Raw genomic sequence first — 18,521 nt, forward strand, 5'->3', positions numbered from 1 at the left:
GTGGGAGAGAAAGATTGAATTAGTTCTTTTCTTTCCTAGAAGAGTTCAAAGAAAAGCAGGAGACTCTAGATTTCTGATGCATGCTTCTATATATGTTTGGCATATTCTGTAAAGCAGTTTGGATCCATTGTCCATGTTAGACTATAGAATATATTGTTAACTGAAAACCTCTACGACTACAAGGAAAACAATGTCACGAGTTTTCAGTTTTCAGTATATACATATTTTATGATTACTTGAGATGACAAGTTTTCTAAGAATTTTTTCTACTCAGAGAAACAAAGGTAGAATGGTTCAGTTCAAAAGATAAAGGGAAAACTTTCTTTGATAGCTTTGTCTGGTTTTTTTCAATGGCAGCCATTCCAGCAGGAGTGTCAGGAATCGGTCAAGAAAGATGACCTAATTTGAGCAAATTCATAGATACAGTGAGTTACCTTTCCCCCATTGGCAGTAAATCCTTGGGAAGAAAGGTTGCTAGAGTATTACATTATCTTTTTAACAGTAATTTTATTAAAATTTACAATAAAAAAGAGGGAAAATGACGCAAATTAAAAACAGAATAGGATGAAAAAAAATGAAAAGTGCAGAAATGAAAAAATAATACCATCTTTTTTTTGATCAACAAAATCAGTTTAGTTCCATCATCTTCACCAACAATTCCCCCACTCTATATAGTGCTAATTCTTTCCATCTTTGTGCATACAATATTCTTGCTGCAGTTATCATATACAAAAGCATACTTCCATGGCTTTTCTAAACTGTTGGTCCATCAATTCCAAAAGGAAAAACTTGGAACGCAATTACATATTAATCTTTAAAATCCTCTGAATCAGTGTATGTATTTGAATCCAAAATTTTCTTGCTTTTTTACATGTCCTTATTGTTCACATTTGCAACATAAATTTGAAGTGCCTTTATAGATTCTAGAGAATTTTTCTGGTGACATGTACCAAGGAATATGTGGTTCCTGACTGTCCTTATATGTGTGAATGGGCATAGATCTTTAACTAACATACTTCACACCTGGAGCCCTCACAATTTGCTACAACTATTTTAGCAAGTGAGAGTTGAACCTTTTTAAGAGGTTCCTCTTTTTCCTCTTCTACTGAAAAGATCAAGGGCTGATACAGTGAAGATTATCTGGGTATATTGGGGAAATAGAAGAACTCTGGGTGTGTCCCATTCTAGCCATTGCCACAGTGAATAAGTACCAGTGATATGTCTATACTGACAACATTTTCCGCTGAGGAAGAGTAAGCGCTAACTTTCCAGTAGAATAAATTTATGTTAATTCCTGCAGCTGTCCAATTGACCTTTGGCTAGCTTTGGAATTCAGATCTTTAATGTACTGTACAGGACTGAGTACTTTAGGATCAGAGTTTTACTTTATACAGATGAGTATATTTTCCTGAACCACAGAGATAATTGGCCTTTCTGGTTCCTATGCAACAAATACACAAGTAGGTTTGCGCCTTTGAAGACCAATATTTTAGAATGTTTTCTTGCTGAGCTGTGTGATCCTACTACTTTCCACTTAATCAACCCTGACTGCTCTTTAGAAGGCCAGATCCTGAAGTTGAAACTCAAATACTTTGGCCACCTAATGAGAAGGAAGGACTCACTGGAGAAGAGCCTAATGCTGGGTAAGATTGAGGGCAACAGAAGAAGATGACAGAGAATGAGGTGGCTGGATGGAGTCACTGAAGCAGTAGGCGTGAGCTTAAATGGACTCCAGAAGATGGTAGAGGACAGGAAGGCCTGGAGGAACGTTGTCCATGGGATCGCGATGGGTCGGACACGACTTCGCAACTAACAACAACAACTTCTTTTTCTGCGGTACCAGTATTTAGTGAGGAATATTCTCACTAAAGAGAATATTGTACTTTTTTCATGCTGAACTTGCTTGTATGTGTGTGTGTTTTCCCTTCTTAAAATATTTTTTTCTTTTATCCTGAAAGGGTATATATTTTTCATCACCATTCTTATTTCATCAGTTTCTTTAACTTAAATCTCTTTGCAATTGTTTCAGCTTTAGGTGCAAATTCCCACCCTCAGACATCATAAATGAACATCTTGAATATCTTTTCATCTGGATAAAGAATTTTGTGAAGACTTCAGTGTCCATTGTCAGATTTTCATGCCTCAGATATGATGGAACACTGTTCCACCTCTGTCATGCCTCACTTTGTGAGGAGGCCTATTACTATGATTTCTGTGAGAGCATATTTGTTTTCTGTCCCAGATGCCTCTCTACATTGCCAGCTTCAACTAAATAAGCAGGTTCTTCCCTTGAGATCAGTGACTGATTCCAACTGGCTGTGACAATCTGCAGCATCCTGACTCCAGGAATATTCCTTCTATTCTGGCATGACATTTAAGAAGACTACTGTTTCTATAGGAAGAAATATAACACAAGTTCTTATGCACACAGCAATGCAGCATCAAGTCCTGCACTTTTTGTACTGGCTAGAATGGGGTCAGCAACCTGAAACAGTGAAAGAGCCACTCGGAACCGGTTCCCTCACAAAAGGAAAAACTGGGAGCCGCAAAAAATGTGTGCACATGCGCGTACATGCGCGCATGCGCAGAACAGGTTTTGACTGAAGAGTGGAGCCAAGGCGAGATATGCACCTACCCTGCACATTTGAATTGATTGGTTGAACTTTTTTAGTCCCACTTTTTTGTTTTTTGGACTGCACATGGCAGAGGACTGGGAGCCGCAGGAGACGGCTGAAAGAGCCGCATGCGGCTCCGGAGCCGTGGGTTGCAGACCTGTGGGCTAGATGAAACCTTAACCATTCTGCTACCGTGATTAGTTGCAGGACAATCACTTTCCTTTTTATTAACACTGCTACCTTTATGGCACTATTTGATTTTGGAAGCATCTCAGCCTCAGCAGCGTTTTGGTCCTACCCTATCTGAAAAGATTTGCAAGAATTTCTCCTGACAACCAACCACATACTGGCTCTTGCTCTCAGTATTTTATCCAGACTTTGTCACTTGATTGATATGGTTTATGTTTATGCCCTAGTGGTTTGACATCAAGATGGGGATTCCTTCCTATGCTGCATTCCTGATCATAGCAAATGATGCTGTTCTCTTTGTTATTAATCCATATTTTTTCATATTATAGGTAGGAACAATATGGCATTCATAGTTGAATGTCTCTCTCTTAAAAATTTTATTGCCAACTGCTTTCTTTTATGGCCAACTCTGCTAAATGACCATTACCTAAATAGTTGTCTTTTCGGTGTGGGACGGATAACTTTCTATAGTTTTATCTTCAGATTCGTTTTTATATATTTAAGCGGTCCTTACCTATGGCATAGTAGTAGGTTTCTTTATATTAGCTTTGACTTAAATATCTAGCCATCTCTTGCTACCATCTCTTGCTACCAGAGGAATTTCTGCTTCATTTCCCTCTATGGTTGTTTCAGTGACTATACACTCACTTACTTAAACCATATAGTAGTTTCTACCTACACCAACTTATCAGTCACTTCTGAAATTTCATGGCCAATTATGCATTAAGATCCAGAATGTTATATTTCAGATCCAGACTTAACCACTGTATACAGGATTGTCATCATCGCCTGATATTTTTTTTAATTTTTTAATTTTTAATCCCATTTATATCCCACCCTTCTCCGAAGACTCAGGGCGGCTTACAATCTTAAGAAGCACAAATCAATGTGCTTAGCAATAGCCTTCATTCTATGTATATGCCTGCTTATTAGGGCTTTCACACACACCCCACAAGCGGCATTATTACAAAGTCAGCTTATTGCCCCCAACAATCTGGGTCCTCATTTTACCTACCTCGGAAGGATGGAAGGCTGAGTCAACCTTGAGCCTGGTGGGACGTGAACCTGCACTAATTGCAGGCAGCTGGTGTTACTTAAGGAGGCATTAGCCCACCGCGCCACCAAGGCTCTTGTCATCCAGCAGTGGGATGACAACTTCTGTATCCAAAGGTGTTTTGACGCATATAGAACATTTCCTGAATACGTCCAGGGCTGAATAATAATTTTTTTTAACTACTCTATCCCAAATTCTGTTATAGTTGATTCTTCAAAGAATAAGCTGACTTAGAATACCTTCAACTCTAATGAATAATGTTGTGTCCGGTGCGGTGAGAGATCACGCGGAGACAGGTTGTGTTTTATCCGTTTATTTCTGGTACACGTGGCCGAACTGGACTTACCTGCCCGGTGGCCAATATATATATGCCCGGCGCTCCTGACGCTAGCCAACCCGCTAGCTCTAATCTCCCGCACTTGCCCTGGTCACCCAACCCGGTGTCCAGGAATTCCCGCCAGACGGGTTAGCCAATCAGGTGGCCGGACAGGTGTGTACCTAACACCCCTTTCCCCCCAATTGAGTCTGCTCTCTACCAAGTGGTCCATGCTTGCTGCTTCACCCCCTTATATAATACTTTAGGTATGCCGGGGGCCTGTGTGCCCTGGCAGGATATCTCCCTGGTGGACTATCAGGTCCCTCGGTGACTAACAGTTTGAGCGGCTCCCTAAAACTCTTAAAACTGACTTCCAGGGTGACTATTCCCCGCACTTTTATGGGTGTCTTTTGGAAGTCTGCCAGCTGGATGTGTGTATGTTTGATGGGGACCCGGCGGCCGCTTCTAGTCTTGATGTGCGCCAGTGTTTCTCTTGAGATTATGGACACCGCAGCCCCCGAATCCACCTCCATTCTGCAGGGGATGCCCTGCAAACGGACCTCAATTTGTAGTTTGGGGCTAAGCACTTGATTGACGGCCTCAACCATTCCCCGGTTAGGGGTTCGTGCCTGTGGCCTGTGGGTCTCTTTGCCACTATCACCGGGGGTTACCTTACCTGTGGCCCAGGCGTCGATGTCGTGGAGGTTTTCTCACGGTTTGCTTCTGCAGATGCTCTGGATGTGGCCGGTTTTGCCACAATTCCTGCATTTTGCGTTTCGGAATCGGCAGCCTGCGCGGGGGTGATTTCCCCCACAGCTTCCGCATTTGGGTTCAGAGTCCCTGCCTGTTCTGGCCTTCCCTTGGTGGTCTTGTTTGTTGGGATGATGGTGGTCTTCTGCTTCGGTCAGTGTCATCCGCACAGGATGTTCTCACTGTGGCCTTTCCGAATAGCCGGGTGACCTCGTTGATGTCCGTCTCCCATGGGTTGTCCTCCACCCCACCGTCCACAAGGCACTCTTGGTGGATGGATCCAGCCGCGCCGTTGCTGTTGTGGGGGGGTCACGTTGACCGGTGGCTTCGTACGTCAGCAGTTCATCGAGGACGTCTTGTAAGTTCTCTGTGGGTTTGGCTATTATTCTGTTTTGTAGTTGTTCATCGCGTAGGCCTAGGACCACTCTGTCCCTGATGCGCACCTCTAGGTTATCGTACTTACAACGGAGTGCGGCTTCCCTCACTGCGGCCACGAACTCCGTTATCGATTCCCCCGGTTTCTGGTTTCGACTTTCGAAAATCCTCCTCCAGAAGAGTTCTGATCGTTTGGGGGTGAAATGTTCTCGCAGCTTCCCCAAGAGGTCGGCATACTAGACGCTGGCGACTGTCGCTGGCTGGCATAATCCCACGGCGACCCGGTAAACCGGCGTTCCGCTGATCGTCAGCAATGCGGCGGCCTTCTTCCGATCGTCCGTGATGCCATTTACCAGCATGTATCCCTCGACTTGGCCTACGTACTCTTCCCAATCTTCCGGGTGCCTGGGGTCGAATTCTCTTATTGAGCCGACTTGTGCCATTCTCGCTTGTCCGATCGCGGGGATGGTGCTGCTGACAGCTCTTTGAATTTCCCGCTCTGCGCGCTGCCTGTTCTCGCGTCTTTTCTTCTCCGCTGTTCCGCCGATCCCACCTTCGTCGCCACTGTTGTGTCCGGTGCAGTGAGAGATCACGCGGAGACAGGTTGTGTTTTATCCGTTTATTTCTGGTACACGTGGCCGAACTGGCCTTACCTGCCCGGTAGCCAATATATATATGCCCGGCGCTCCTGACGCTAGCCAACCCGCTAGCTCTAATCTCCCGTGCTTGCCCTGGTCACCCAACCCGGTGTCCAGGAATTCCCGCCGGACGGGTTAGCCAATCAGGTGGCCGAACAGGTGTGTACCTAACAAATAAGGAAAAATAAAAACTTATTTCAGCAAACTTTACCTCTGGAATTTTCCTTTTTAGCTCACCATGTAACCATGGCTTGCTACTCGTATATTTCAATGGAAGAAGATGGCTATGGTTTTTGAACATTTACTTGAGGACAAAAATCTTTTGGTTTAGATATTTTATGCAGAATCTTGCCATTTATTCAAGCCACAAATCAATACATCCTGCCATCTTGCAGACAGTGCATAAAATAATATATCTGGAGCCTTTTCCCTCAGGAGGCATGCATGGCTGCACTTCTCTGGCCTTGTCAATGAAGATCAGCCCGTATCAAAGATTTGCCATTCAGTGATGCAGGCCTCTTAACAATAGGATAGATGATACCTTATATAGAATTCAGTAGTTGAGAAATAAGCCAAATACATGGGAATTAATTCACAACATTTGCTCATCTTTTCAATTGTGGAGCATAGCTTATATCTTCCTATTGGCAATGTCCTAAAGGACAGTCAGTACTTCAGTTAACCATGAAAACAGAATGTGAAGATTTGTTGGCTTCAAAGCCAGCAGTGATTAGTTTAGTCAACTGTGCCATTACTCACCACAAGAACAGTTGTGATGTTCTTCCTGGTTGAATGCTGAACCCTTATTTCTCCACCTCCTGTTCTGACTGAGGAATCATGCAGATAGCTATTTCAGTGGAAAGGAAAATAATCAACACCCAGATCTTGTGGCATTATGGTTTATCTTTTACTGTCCTAAAAGTTTTGATCTTCAGATTTCCATCAACTGGGTAAAGACAGATCATGCTGAATTCACTTCAGACCATTGGTTAACAATATGGTGAATCTGTGTTTGTTAAATTCCATTTTATAATCCAGCAAGTATTGATGGCCTTTTGGAACCTCCTGCTGTCTAATGTGGTAAGACCAAATATACAGCCTTTACATGTTTTTGCCACAAAAGATCTCCACAATTGTTTTCTGCTCTAATCAACATGCTATTCAGTTTTTGAAGCATCTAAAAATTATAGGCTTCTCCTTAAAAGGATAATTATCTGATATTTCTGCCTTTCATGAGTCTGTTTATGGTTTGTTTTTTTACACATAACAACCAATATATTTATGCGTACTTTTATGTACTTTACCGGCCTCCTTTTTCTATGATGGCCACTTAGTGGAACTTCTTTTTTTAAAAAAAAAAAAAACACTAGCTATTTTTCAATCATTTAAGAAAATGGAAATAGCATTCCTTATGTCAGTGACTTCACTGTGAAGAGCAGACAGGCTTTGTATCTTGCATTTAATCTGATTTGATATGCCAAGATCATGCCGTGATTTAACATGACTTTATCTCTAAAATGGTCTATGATTTCTACTTTTCTCAAGACATTTGTACCATCAATCTTTTCTCTTAATCCTGTTGGACATTGGGGATCATCTTTTCATAGCTTTGATGTGAATTACAGTCTGGTCTTTTACATTAACAGACATAAATCATTTCATAGGTACCAGATATTATGTTTCTATAGCCTTAAGTTCTGATACATGGCCTTCCCAGCTTTTTTTCAGTAAGTAATAGATTTCATATTTCTGTTTTATTAATTAGACTTATAATACCTTTGAAATTCAGGCACAGTCCAGAAAAAAAGCTGATGACCCATTTCTTTCAGAGTGTTTCTAACTAGTCTTTCTCAGCATTGCCATTTAGATGTTATGTGCCTTGTCCGGCCAAGCACAGAAATCAAAGCCCTATATATACATGGGTGTTAACTCTGACTTTTTGAGTCAATGAACTTTTGGTAATTCTTTTCCTGGTCTTCTTTCTTTTTAAGAAAAAAAATTAGAGGGTTTTTTATTTTGTTCTCCTGTTAGTATATAAATATATAAATTTTCTCTGAAGAGGATAATTTAAAAACTTCAAAATTCAAACATGCAACTGATAACATGCAAAGGATAATTTTAAAACTTTTCAAAATTCAAACATGCAACAGAGCCTCCTCTCTTCATTTACTTTCTCAAAATACAGGAAAATTCTGAAAAATTGCCTTAAAAACTGACAGTATTTTTTACACCTGCAACTTGGTGTTGACTCCGTGTCTATCTTTTCCTAATTTAATGTCCTCTCTCAGTTAAAATGGTTTCCTTAGTAGTTCATCCATTTGAGTTGAAATCAATATCCTTGTGTGAATCCAATCCACACTCAACAATTAGATGCAAATACTGTGAACAATAGCAAGATACTGAGAGGATGTACAATCCTAAAATTTCTGCTACTACTTTTTCCAACTTCCCAGTTCCATCTATAACCTTGTAAATTCTTCTGACACTGCCTAAACAGAGATGCTTTCTCTCCATCTTAGTGAAAGTTTAGTTTGATGCTATAGCAAGAGATCAATTCACTGATATGGTATTTAACACGCTGCAGACGTAATTAGAATATAACTGCTTGCTACAATTTTAAGAGGTAGTTTATTCATCTTAACGGAGCACGTATGTAGAAGGTCTAAGATTGACATCTTTGGGATTAGTTTAGTCTTGCATTTTCCCCAGAGGTCGCTGTCATGGCGCTCTGGAGGTTTGTAGAATAAATGGGGCCAGCAGTCTTCTTGGGACCACATTATAAAAAGTAATACATAATGTTTAATTTACTGTCTCCATAGCTAGTATAGCCATTTTTCACATAATCATATTGAATTAGAACTAGTTGCATGGATGGATGGGGAGCCAGCAGACTGGCTACTGGAGTTTGATGGAGGTTTGAGAAGCTATGGTGGTAGAAAGTAGACCTGAAAGCTTGATTGCATATTTTTATATCTTCATTGAAGCAGATTGAAAGCTAAGGTACCTTTAACACTTTCTATCAGATTACTACAAGAAGAAAAAGGGAGTTATAATGCAACAAATAGTCCTGTATATCTCAGAATACTGATGCAGCACATTAATATACAGGGAACAGAATTTGTTGAAATAATATTTGCGGTGTGTGGCATATCCTTCTGATAAAAAATAAGGTAAAGGATTGTCTACAGTATGTAATTTTATAAAATAGGGATGGGAAAATTTGAAGGGTCACTGGTTGAAATTCAGTCCTTTGACCTTCCAAAGGACTGCAAGAAGCTATCCAGTAATACTATAATATCACTGGAAAGGGCAGAATTTACCTTTTTTTTTTTGCTGGGCGGGGTATTAGGGTGCTTCCCCCTGCCAAACTATTTGAACTAATGCTCCTGAAATTTTGTCGTTTTGAAGCTAAATTTCAATAGCATGAATTGACATTATAGCAGAAGGGGTACATGCAGCTTAAAAGCTGCAGGTTATTCTAATTCTACAGATTTGAATATAGCATTTGCTCCCTAAATGGTAATTTCCCCCTAATTTATTTAATATGCATTTTATACCTGTTATCGTAAGAAAGTCACACCCATTTTCAGCAATGACAATATGTCAAATTTAGGAAAGTAAATTTGGGTGGGGATTTATTGGGTTTTCTATTTAAGGTATTATTTTTGTAAGCTGCTTGGAGTCACTGTGAGTGAGTTGGGTGGTCATATATATTTTCTTAACAAATAATAATAAAATAACATTTGAGGCAAAATAACAGTTTCTGTAAACTAGGCCCTTATTTTTAATCTGTAATGATAATCCTTTCAGCTACCTTGAATTCAGCCAAAATTTTGTATTGAAATATTTTTATGTGACCAGGTGGTCAGTGGAAATTCAGTTCAACACAAAGAAATCTTTAAGAATGCATTATTGAGTACATGCATATGCTGAGTATACATGAGTTAGTTGAGTTTGGGATTACTTCAAATCCATCCCATAACTTATTTATCTGCTATATTTGTATTGGCTTTTTATCCAGGGACTCAAACCTCCAATCCCCCTTGAATGCCGTTGACCCTTATCTAACTCTAACCATGTGCTGACTGTTAGTAAAGATTCTTTGCATAGGCTTATAGCAATAAATCACTTAAATTGAACCATCATATGTGGACATAGTTTTTCATTGCACCTGATAAATATAATGTTGTATACTGTATGTGTATAAAATAAATCTGGTATTGTTATTATTATCAGAGTATATTTAATAATTTGTGACCTTGTATTCATTTTTACATGTTGTTGTTGTTGTTAGCTGCGAAGTCGTGTCCGACCCATCGCGACCCTATGGACAACGTTCCTCCAGGCTTTCCTGTCCTCTACCATCTTCTGGAGTCCATTTAAGCTCACGCCTACTGCTTCAGTAACTCCATCCAGCCACCTCAATCTCTGTCGTCCCCTTCTTCTATTGCCCTCAATCTTTCCCAGCATTAGGCTCTTCTCTAGTGAGTCCTTTCTTCTCATTAGGTGGCCAAAGTATTTGAGTTTTAGCTTCAGGATCTGGCCTTCTAAAGAGCAGTCAGGGTTGATCTCCTCTAGGACTGACCGGTTTGATCGCCTTGCAGTCCAAGGGACTCGCAGGAGTCTTCTCCAGCACCAGAGTTCAAAGGCCTCAATTCTTTGGCGCTCAGCCTTTCTTATGGTCCAACTTTCACTGCCATACATTGCAACTGGGAAGACCATAGCCTTGACTATATGCACTTTTGTTGACAGGGTGATGTCTCTGCTTTTTAGTGTGCTGTCTAGATTTGCCATGGCTTTCCTCCCCAGGAGCAAGCATCTTTTAATTTCTTGACTACAGTACCCATCTGCAGTGATCTTGGAGCCCAGGAAAATAAAATCTGTCAGTACCTCCATTTCGTCCCCATCTATTTGCCAGGAATTGACAGGGCCGGATGCTATGATCTTGGTTTTGTTAATGTTTAGTTTCAACCCAAGTTTTGCACTCTCCTTCTTCACTCGCAACAAGAGACTCTTCAGTTCCCCTTCACTTTCTGCCATTAGAGTGGTATCATCTGCGTATCTTAGGTTGTTGATATTTCTTCCAGCAATCTTAATTCCAACTTTTGATTCATCTAGCCCTGCCTTTCTCATGATGTGCTCTGCATATAAGTTAAATAGGCAAGGCGACAGTATACAGCCTTGCCGGACTCCTTTCCCAATTTTGAACCAATCAGTGGTTCCGTGTCCAGTTCTCACTGTTGCTTCTTGGCCCGCATATAGTTTTCTCAAGAGACAAATAAGATGGTCTGGTACTCCCATCTCTTTAAGAACTTGCCACAGTTTGTTATGATCCACACAATCAAAGGCTTTAGCATAGTCAATGAAGCAGAAGTAGATGTTTTTCTGGAACTCTCTAGCTTTCTCCATGATCCAGCGTATGTTGGCAATTTGATCTCTAGTTACTCTGCCTCTTCGAAATCCTGCCTGTACTTCTGGTAGTTCTCGATCCACATACTGCTGAAGTCTAGCTTGTAGGATTTTAAGCATGACTTTACTAGCATGAGAAATGAGTGCAATGGTGCGATAGTTTGAACATTCTTTGGCACTGCCTTTCTTTGGAATTGGAATGTAAACTGATCTTTTCCAATCCTGTGGCCACTGTTGAGTTTTCCAAATTTGCTGGCAAATTGAGTTTAGCACTTTTACTGCATCGTCTTTTAAGATTTTGAATAGCTCAGCTGGAATACTGTCACCTCCACTAGCTTTGTTGTTGCTCAGCTTTTCTAAGGCCCACTTCACTTCACATTCTAGGATGCCTGGCTCGAGGTCAGTGACCACCTCATTGTGATTATCAGGGACGTTAAGCTCATTCTTGTATAGTTCTTCTGTGTAATTTTGCCATCTCTTCTTAATCTCTTCTGCCTCTGTTAGGTCCCTGCCATTTTGGTCCTTTATCATGCTCATTTTTGCATTGAATGTTCCCTTCATCTCTCCAATTTTCTTGAAAAGATCTCTGGTCCTCCCTATTCTATTGTTTTCTTCTATTTCTTTGCACTGTTCATTTAAGAAGGCATTCTTATCTCTTCTAGCTATTCTCTGGAATTCTGCATTCAATTGGGCGTATCTTTCTTTTTCTCCCTTGCCTTTCGCTTCCCTCCTTTCCTCAGCTATTTGCAAAGCTTCCTCAGACAGCCATTTTGCTTTCTTGCATTTCTTTTTCTTTGGGATGGTTTTGGTTGCTACCTCTTGTACAATGCTGTGAACCTCTGTCCATAGTTCTTCAGGCATCCTGTCTATCAGATCTAATTCCTTAAATCTATTTGTCACCTCTACTGTATATTCAACAGGGATATGATTTAATTCATACCTGACTGGCCTAGCGCTTTTCCCTACTTTCTTCAGTTTAAGCCTAAACTTTGCAACAAGAAGCTCATGGTCTGAGCCACAGTCAGCTCCTGGTCTTGTTTTTACTGACTGTATAGAGCTTCTCCATGTTTAGCTGCAGAGTATATAGTCAATCTGATTTCTGTGTTGACCATCTGGTGATGTCCATGTGTAGAGCCGTCTCTTGGGTTGTTGGAAAAGAGTGTTTGCTATGACCATCGTATTCTCTTGACAAAATTCTATCAGTCTGTGCCCTGCTTCATTTTGTACTCCAAGGCCAAACTTGCCTGTTATTCCAGTTATCTTTTGGCTTCCTACTTTAGCATTCCAATCCCCCATGATGATAAGGACATCATTTTTGGGTGTTAGTTCTATAAGGTGCTGTAGGGCTTCATAGAACCGGTCAATTTCATCCTCTTCAGCACCGGTGGTTGGGGCATAGACTTGGACTACTGTGATATTGAATGGTTTACCTTGGATTCGAACTGAGATCATTCTGTCATTTTGAGGATTGTATCCCAGTATTGCTTTTCCTACTCTTTTATTGACTATGAAGGCTACTCCATTTCTTCTGAGGGATTCTTGCCCGCAGTAGTATACCTGATGGTCATCTGAATTTAATTCACCCATTCCTGTCCATTTTAGTTCGCTGATACCTAAGATGTCGATGTTCAGTCTTGTCATCTCTTGTTTGACCACGTCCAGCTTTCCTTGATTCATGGATCTTACATTCCAGGTTCCTATGGAGAAAAAATCTTTACAGCATCGGACTTTCCTTTCACCACCAGACATATCCACAGCTGAGCGTCCTTTCGGCTTTGGCCCAGTCGCTTCATTCTTTCTGGCGCTACTAGTACTAGCCCTCTGCTTTTCCTCAGTAGCATACTGGACGCCTTCCGACCTGAGGGGCTCATCTTCCAGCGTCATATCGTTTTGCCTTTTGGTACTGTCCATAGGGTTTTCATGGCAAAGATACTGGAGTGGGTTGCCATTTCCTCCTCCAGTGGATCACGTTTTGTCAGAACTCTCTGCTATGACCTGTCCATCTTGGGTGGCCCTGCACGGCATAGCTCATAGCTTCATTGAATTACGCAAGCCCCTTCGCCACGACAAGGCAATAATCCATGAAGGAGCATTTTGACATATGGGTTACCAATTCATGTGGAATTTAGCTAGTATTCCCGAGACCTTCTTAACAATAATGTTTACTTTCATTGAATATATTTCTTTAAACTACAGGTACTCCTCAACTTACTATCACAATGGAGCCCGGAATTTTGGTTATAACTGGTTGTGGTTATACACATTGTCAAGGCAACACATGGCCAGAGTTGATTTTATGACCATTTTTACAATGTGAGCCCTCAGTTTCTTTGGAATGGATGGCTTTTGCTGGAAACTGGCAAAAAAAAAATACAAATCACCATCAAGTGACCATGGCATACAACAAGCAGTCATAAATGTGAGCCAGTTGCCAAACACCTAAAATGTAATCACAAGACTACAGGGGTAGGGCAGCACTTGGAACATAGAGGATGGAACATAGGTAGCTTTTTAAAAGTCCACTGTAACTTTGAACTGTCATTAAATGACCAGTCTTAAGTTGAGGACTACTGTATAGTCAAAGTATTGTCCTTTCTCGTAAAACTTTGTATTGTAGTAGAAGGAATTTATATTTCCCTGCCTTGATAACTTTCACAAATGCTATTAAATTGCTAACTCTTTTGCCTTCTTAACCTGCTATAAAAATAAGAGATACATCCTAGTATTTGAGATATTTCAGAATATTAAGGAGAGATCTTATGACTGTGTAATATTATTTGTCATTTCTGAAATAATTTGTAGCAGTTCTTGTTCTGCCTATTCATTGTTGTATTTATATTATTTGAATACATTTGCTAAAGAAATTTCATTCATGTGAGGAAAAAATGAGTCTGTTTTTACCTGTTTGAATTTCTTGCAAGTATTCTTACAACTAGTATACTACAAACAATGGATAAAAATGTAGGCATTTTAGGATGGAACTGCCATTGATGATCTCTGTCTCATTATTTTAGTTGTTACTTTTGGATATGGGCTCCTATTTTAAAGAGTTAAATACTATAAAAATGTCTGTCCTGAACATAGACAGTCCCTACAAATAATACAAACAAGAAACTTGCTTTAAGAATTACAAAAAAACATGCTACATTTTTAAAAATTCTGTCAATAAAAGTTTATGCAAACTATTACAGGAGAGAACCAAGGATGATAGGCTGTGTTTGTATGACACGCTAACCCATAGTTGACTTAATCATGGCTTTTAAAATTATTGTTACTGTATATCACATCTCCTGCTCCATTTCTCCTCTGCATTCTTAACTGCTTTCCCTTTCCCCTCCTTTTCCTGCAGTCAATATTGCTGTCAGCCTCTATCAAGCGGGAAGGAGATTCTCCAAGAGCATCACCCCATTCCTCAGATGATATTCATCACTCTGACAGATACCAGGTGAGAAAGATACCAGAAGGACTCAGCTGATGACTGAAAGCCAGGAGCTACTAAATGGCATTAACAGATCTTTCAGGGAATGATGTTAGTCTTTGTATGTCATATGTAAATTCAGATAATAGTTGTTTAATACATAGGTTTTTATATCCTCGAAACCCTGACTAAACAGTACCGTAATACAACAGTATTGCAAATTTCTTTGAGAGGCTTATATCCACTTTTTATTTTTTTTATTGCTTTGTGTCATAGTAGTGGTTGATAAAGAGGATTATTGAGTAGGAGAGAATATTTGTGTGTGACAATATAAGAGCCTAACAATACAATATTGCACAGATATTACTTTTCAAGTAGATAACAGGAAAAGGCCCAATAAATTGTCCTAAATGACCAAGAAGAAATAATTAAATTTAAGGCTCCATTCTGAAAGAAGCATATAATGCAACTGTTTTAAGAAAACAAAAATTTGGTTTTTAATGCTCAGCAGTATTTTTAACAGTTGCTCATTACAATGGCAAAGCACTTTATGGTGTAATATAGTGTTTCTCAACCTGGGCAGCTTGAAGATGGGTGGACTTCAATTCCCAGAATTCCCCAGTCAATTAGGCTGGGTGGTGAATTCTGGGAGTTGGAAGTCCACCCATCTTCAAGCTGCCCAGGTTGAGAAACACTAGTATAATGGGTTATTTTTACTGTCCAAAGCCAATGGAACTCATTGTGCAAATGAACATCTTAATTTCATAAAATATTCTACTAGTAAAGTTTTTTTAAACTTCAATATACAGGGGTGATGAATTTTATAGATAGATAGCAATAGCACCTAGACTTATATACTGCTTCCTAAATGGGCTACATTCTTGTAATTGGAAAATAAGATGCATAGTTACTCTTATTAATTCTATTAATAGGATACTCTCTCTGGATATTGTATAACTAATTGTATTAACCATAACAGTAGCTATTGTCATAAGTAGATATATTGTTTACATAGTCTGTATTATATTTCATATTTCATAATCAAGTGTTTTCTACATGTATTCATTCTTTCAAAAACCAGTCAACGCTATTTACCGTAAATCTTACAGAATGTGATAAATATTTGTAACAGCATTCATTTTACATATCAAGAAATTCTTATACAAACTCTAGGATATTTCTTTTCTTTTTTTCTTTCAAATTATCTTTATTCTGAAAATTGCAGATCTGATTAATTAGAAAACCAATGTATAATTGTTAATATGAATTCAGCTGGGAATATAGTCAAACCTCAAACATAAATCCAGCTGAGGGTTAATTAAAAAGACATTGTATAATAAATCTTCCTTTGATTCCATGGGCTGAATTTTCCATGAAATGCCTTGTGTGTGTGTAAACTGAAATATTACTAATGGTACATTGCCATTTTTGTGAAATTTATGCTTCCTATGAAAATATTGTATAATAGGAAGAGATTAATAGGCAAATATTTTTGCAGAATAATTCATAAAAGCTTGAACTAATCAACTTTGTAGTTAAATGTAGATCAGTATTAACATTTGTATCATTAAAAGGTTACTTATATAATATTTCAGCTTATATATCTTTTGAATCATAGTGACTCTGAATGGGTTAACCTCAGACTTATCCAAGGTAAAAATATACCAGTTAAAAACAATCAAAGTAACAAGAAATACCCAAACAATGAGTTACTTTTCAGAAGATACTAGAAACCTCATATGGAAAATCTGAATTTTGAATGTTAGTAGAAGTTATGATGAGGCTATGCATTTCATCCATTTTGATACTAATATAACCTGGTCTTATAATTGAATGTTCAAGAGCAACAAAATTAGGAAGTAGGAAAGTTGATTACAGAATATTTTAAACTGATTAGGAAATTAGGATCTTCAGTACTATTATTCAGTGGCTACAATTTCAATAATTTGAAAAGAATAGTTTTAACATTAAATCTAAAGATTTTACAATTTACACTTGTATTTTAAAATCCAAGAAAATTAATTTAAGAAATTCATCTTAAATTTTGTACCATGTACTATTTGTTCTACTAAGATGAATAGTAAAAACAGAATTCACATAGGGGCAATTTCACCTGGCAACCTTAAACTGCTCGGCTCTTGTAATATTGCCTGGAAATCAAGCTATCTTAAGAAATTGTCATATGGATTTCAAACTTCAGCTCTCCAAGTGTTCTACCTGTATGCAGTTATCACATTCCAATTAGTAGATTTTCCTGCTTCTGTTTGTTTCCCACCCATCCCTGGAAAGCAATAACCAATCACTTTCCTTTCAGAAAAGAGTGGGTTCTAAGAACTCATGGTTTCTGTTTGCATGAACAAACATCCAAACAATCAAATAATATTGCTGGAAGGGCCTTAGAGGTCATCTTGTCCAATTGCAAAGCAGGAATTGCTTGCTCTTGTTGAGCATTTTTCCAGTGCGCTGGGTAATGAGAAAAACTACTTCTTCTTGGTATCACTTGAGCTAGAAGAGAAACAAGAAAACTTGAGTCAGTTTCACCCCAGTGTGTGTGGATTGGGGGGGGGGGAGGAGCATCACTTTTTTTTCACTGTTCTTTCTATCACTTGTAGAACTTTTCCCAGTTTCACCGTGGTATCCAGAATTAATAAGTGTCATGAGAGAATGAAATGAAGTAAAGCAGACAGACCACTTGGCATGGTTTATACTGACAGAACTGAGAAAACACTGCTTTAGACACACAGCAAGAAAATACATCTTCACAATAGGTGGGGAATGGGTTAAAGATGATGTTTTGTGTTGCTTTCCTGAAAAAATAATTAGTAGCTCCTCTTTATGCCCCACATCATCACTTAACATTCCTTAATATTGAGTTGAATATTTTACTCACACTAGGGAAACAGCATTGCTTTTGAAAATGGATTTTTTATTCCATATCTTTTCTTCATACGCTTATGGATTTGAATAGGATTAATGACATGACATTTTTCCAAACAGAAAAAACCCTGTTCCAGTTAAAAAATTCTATGCATCTATTTCTCTAACACAAGAAATCAATTTAGGTCAGGCCATAGAAAATATGGAACACACCTATCTCTCACTGTAATAAATTTGAAATGAGAATGCTAAGCATTACATTGAGTCAGGTTATAATATTCCAAATCAGGGAAGGAGGAGTATTGGACAGTAGGTAGAAGGAAAATGCATGATGAGAGTGCAATTTGCTTGAAGAAAAAAAATCCATTAAAAATCAGGCTTCACCCTTTTTCTCTAAACTTAAGTTGTAAGTAATTGAGATGAGGGAGGAGCCAATTACATCCCAATTTCAATGTAGAGCCCAATTACATCTTAGCCTTTGTGGAATAATTAATTCATGGTTTCTTCTAAGAAACTGTTTCAGTTTCTGGAGATATTATCAATATACATCTCATTAACTTATTGAAATATTTTCTTCTATTTATCCAGGTACTCATTTTTGTTATCTATTTGTTTATAAAATATGTATCTTCATTGGTCATTGGCTAAATTTATGTGACCTGATTTGCAGTCAACAAAAATGACATCTCACACATATAGATGATGTTCATAAACAGGAGTATGTGAAATTACCTATGTAACAATCTCTAATTACCTATGTGACAATCTCCAAAGACCAGGACCAGTAAATTGTGGCACACTGTGTTCTTAGTGAAGTCACCTGTCAAGTACAATATGGACAAAGCATCTAAACAAGAGTTTCAGTGTACTAGAATGAAGC

The 18,521-nt window shown here is 38.9% G+C and overlaps 1 protein-coding gene across 3 annotated transcripts in view; it reads left to right on the top strand.

Moving 5' to 3' along the window:
• RNF220 (ring finger protein 220) overlaps positions 1–18,521 on the top strand; it is a gene marked incomplete at its 5' end in the record, with an annotated part of 335,258 nt that overhangs the window by 241,232 nt on the left and 75,505 nt on the right. For all 3 annotated transcript variants that reach the window (XM_083358456.1, XM_083358453.1, XM_083358454.1), the window contains one exon: positions 14,696–14,791. In XM_083358456.1, the coding sequence (XP_083214582.1) occupies positions 14,696–14,791 (96 nt within the window). The remainder of the gene's footprint in view (positions 1–14,695; positions 14,792–18,521) is intronic.

The sequence above is a fragment of the Vipera ursinii genome (assembly GCF_947247035.1).
Source record: "Vipera ursinii genome assembly, chromosome: 3".
Classification (NCBI taxonomy): Eukaryota; Metazoa; Chordata; class Lepidosauria; order Squamata; family Viperidae; genus Vipera; species Vipera ursinii.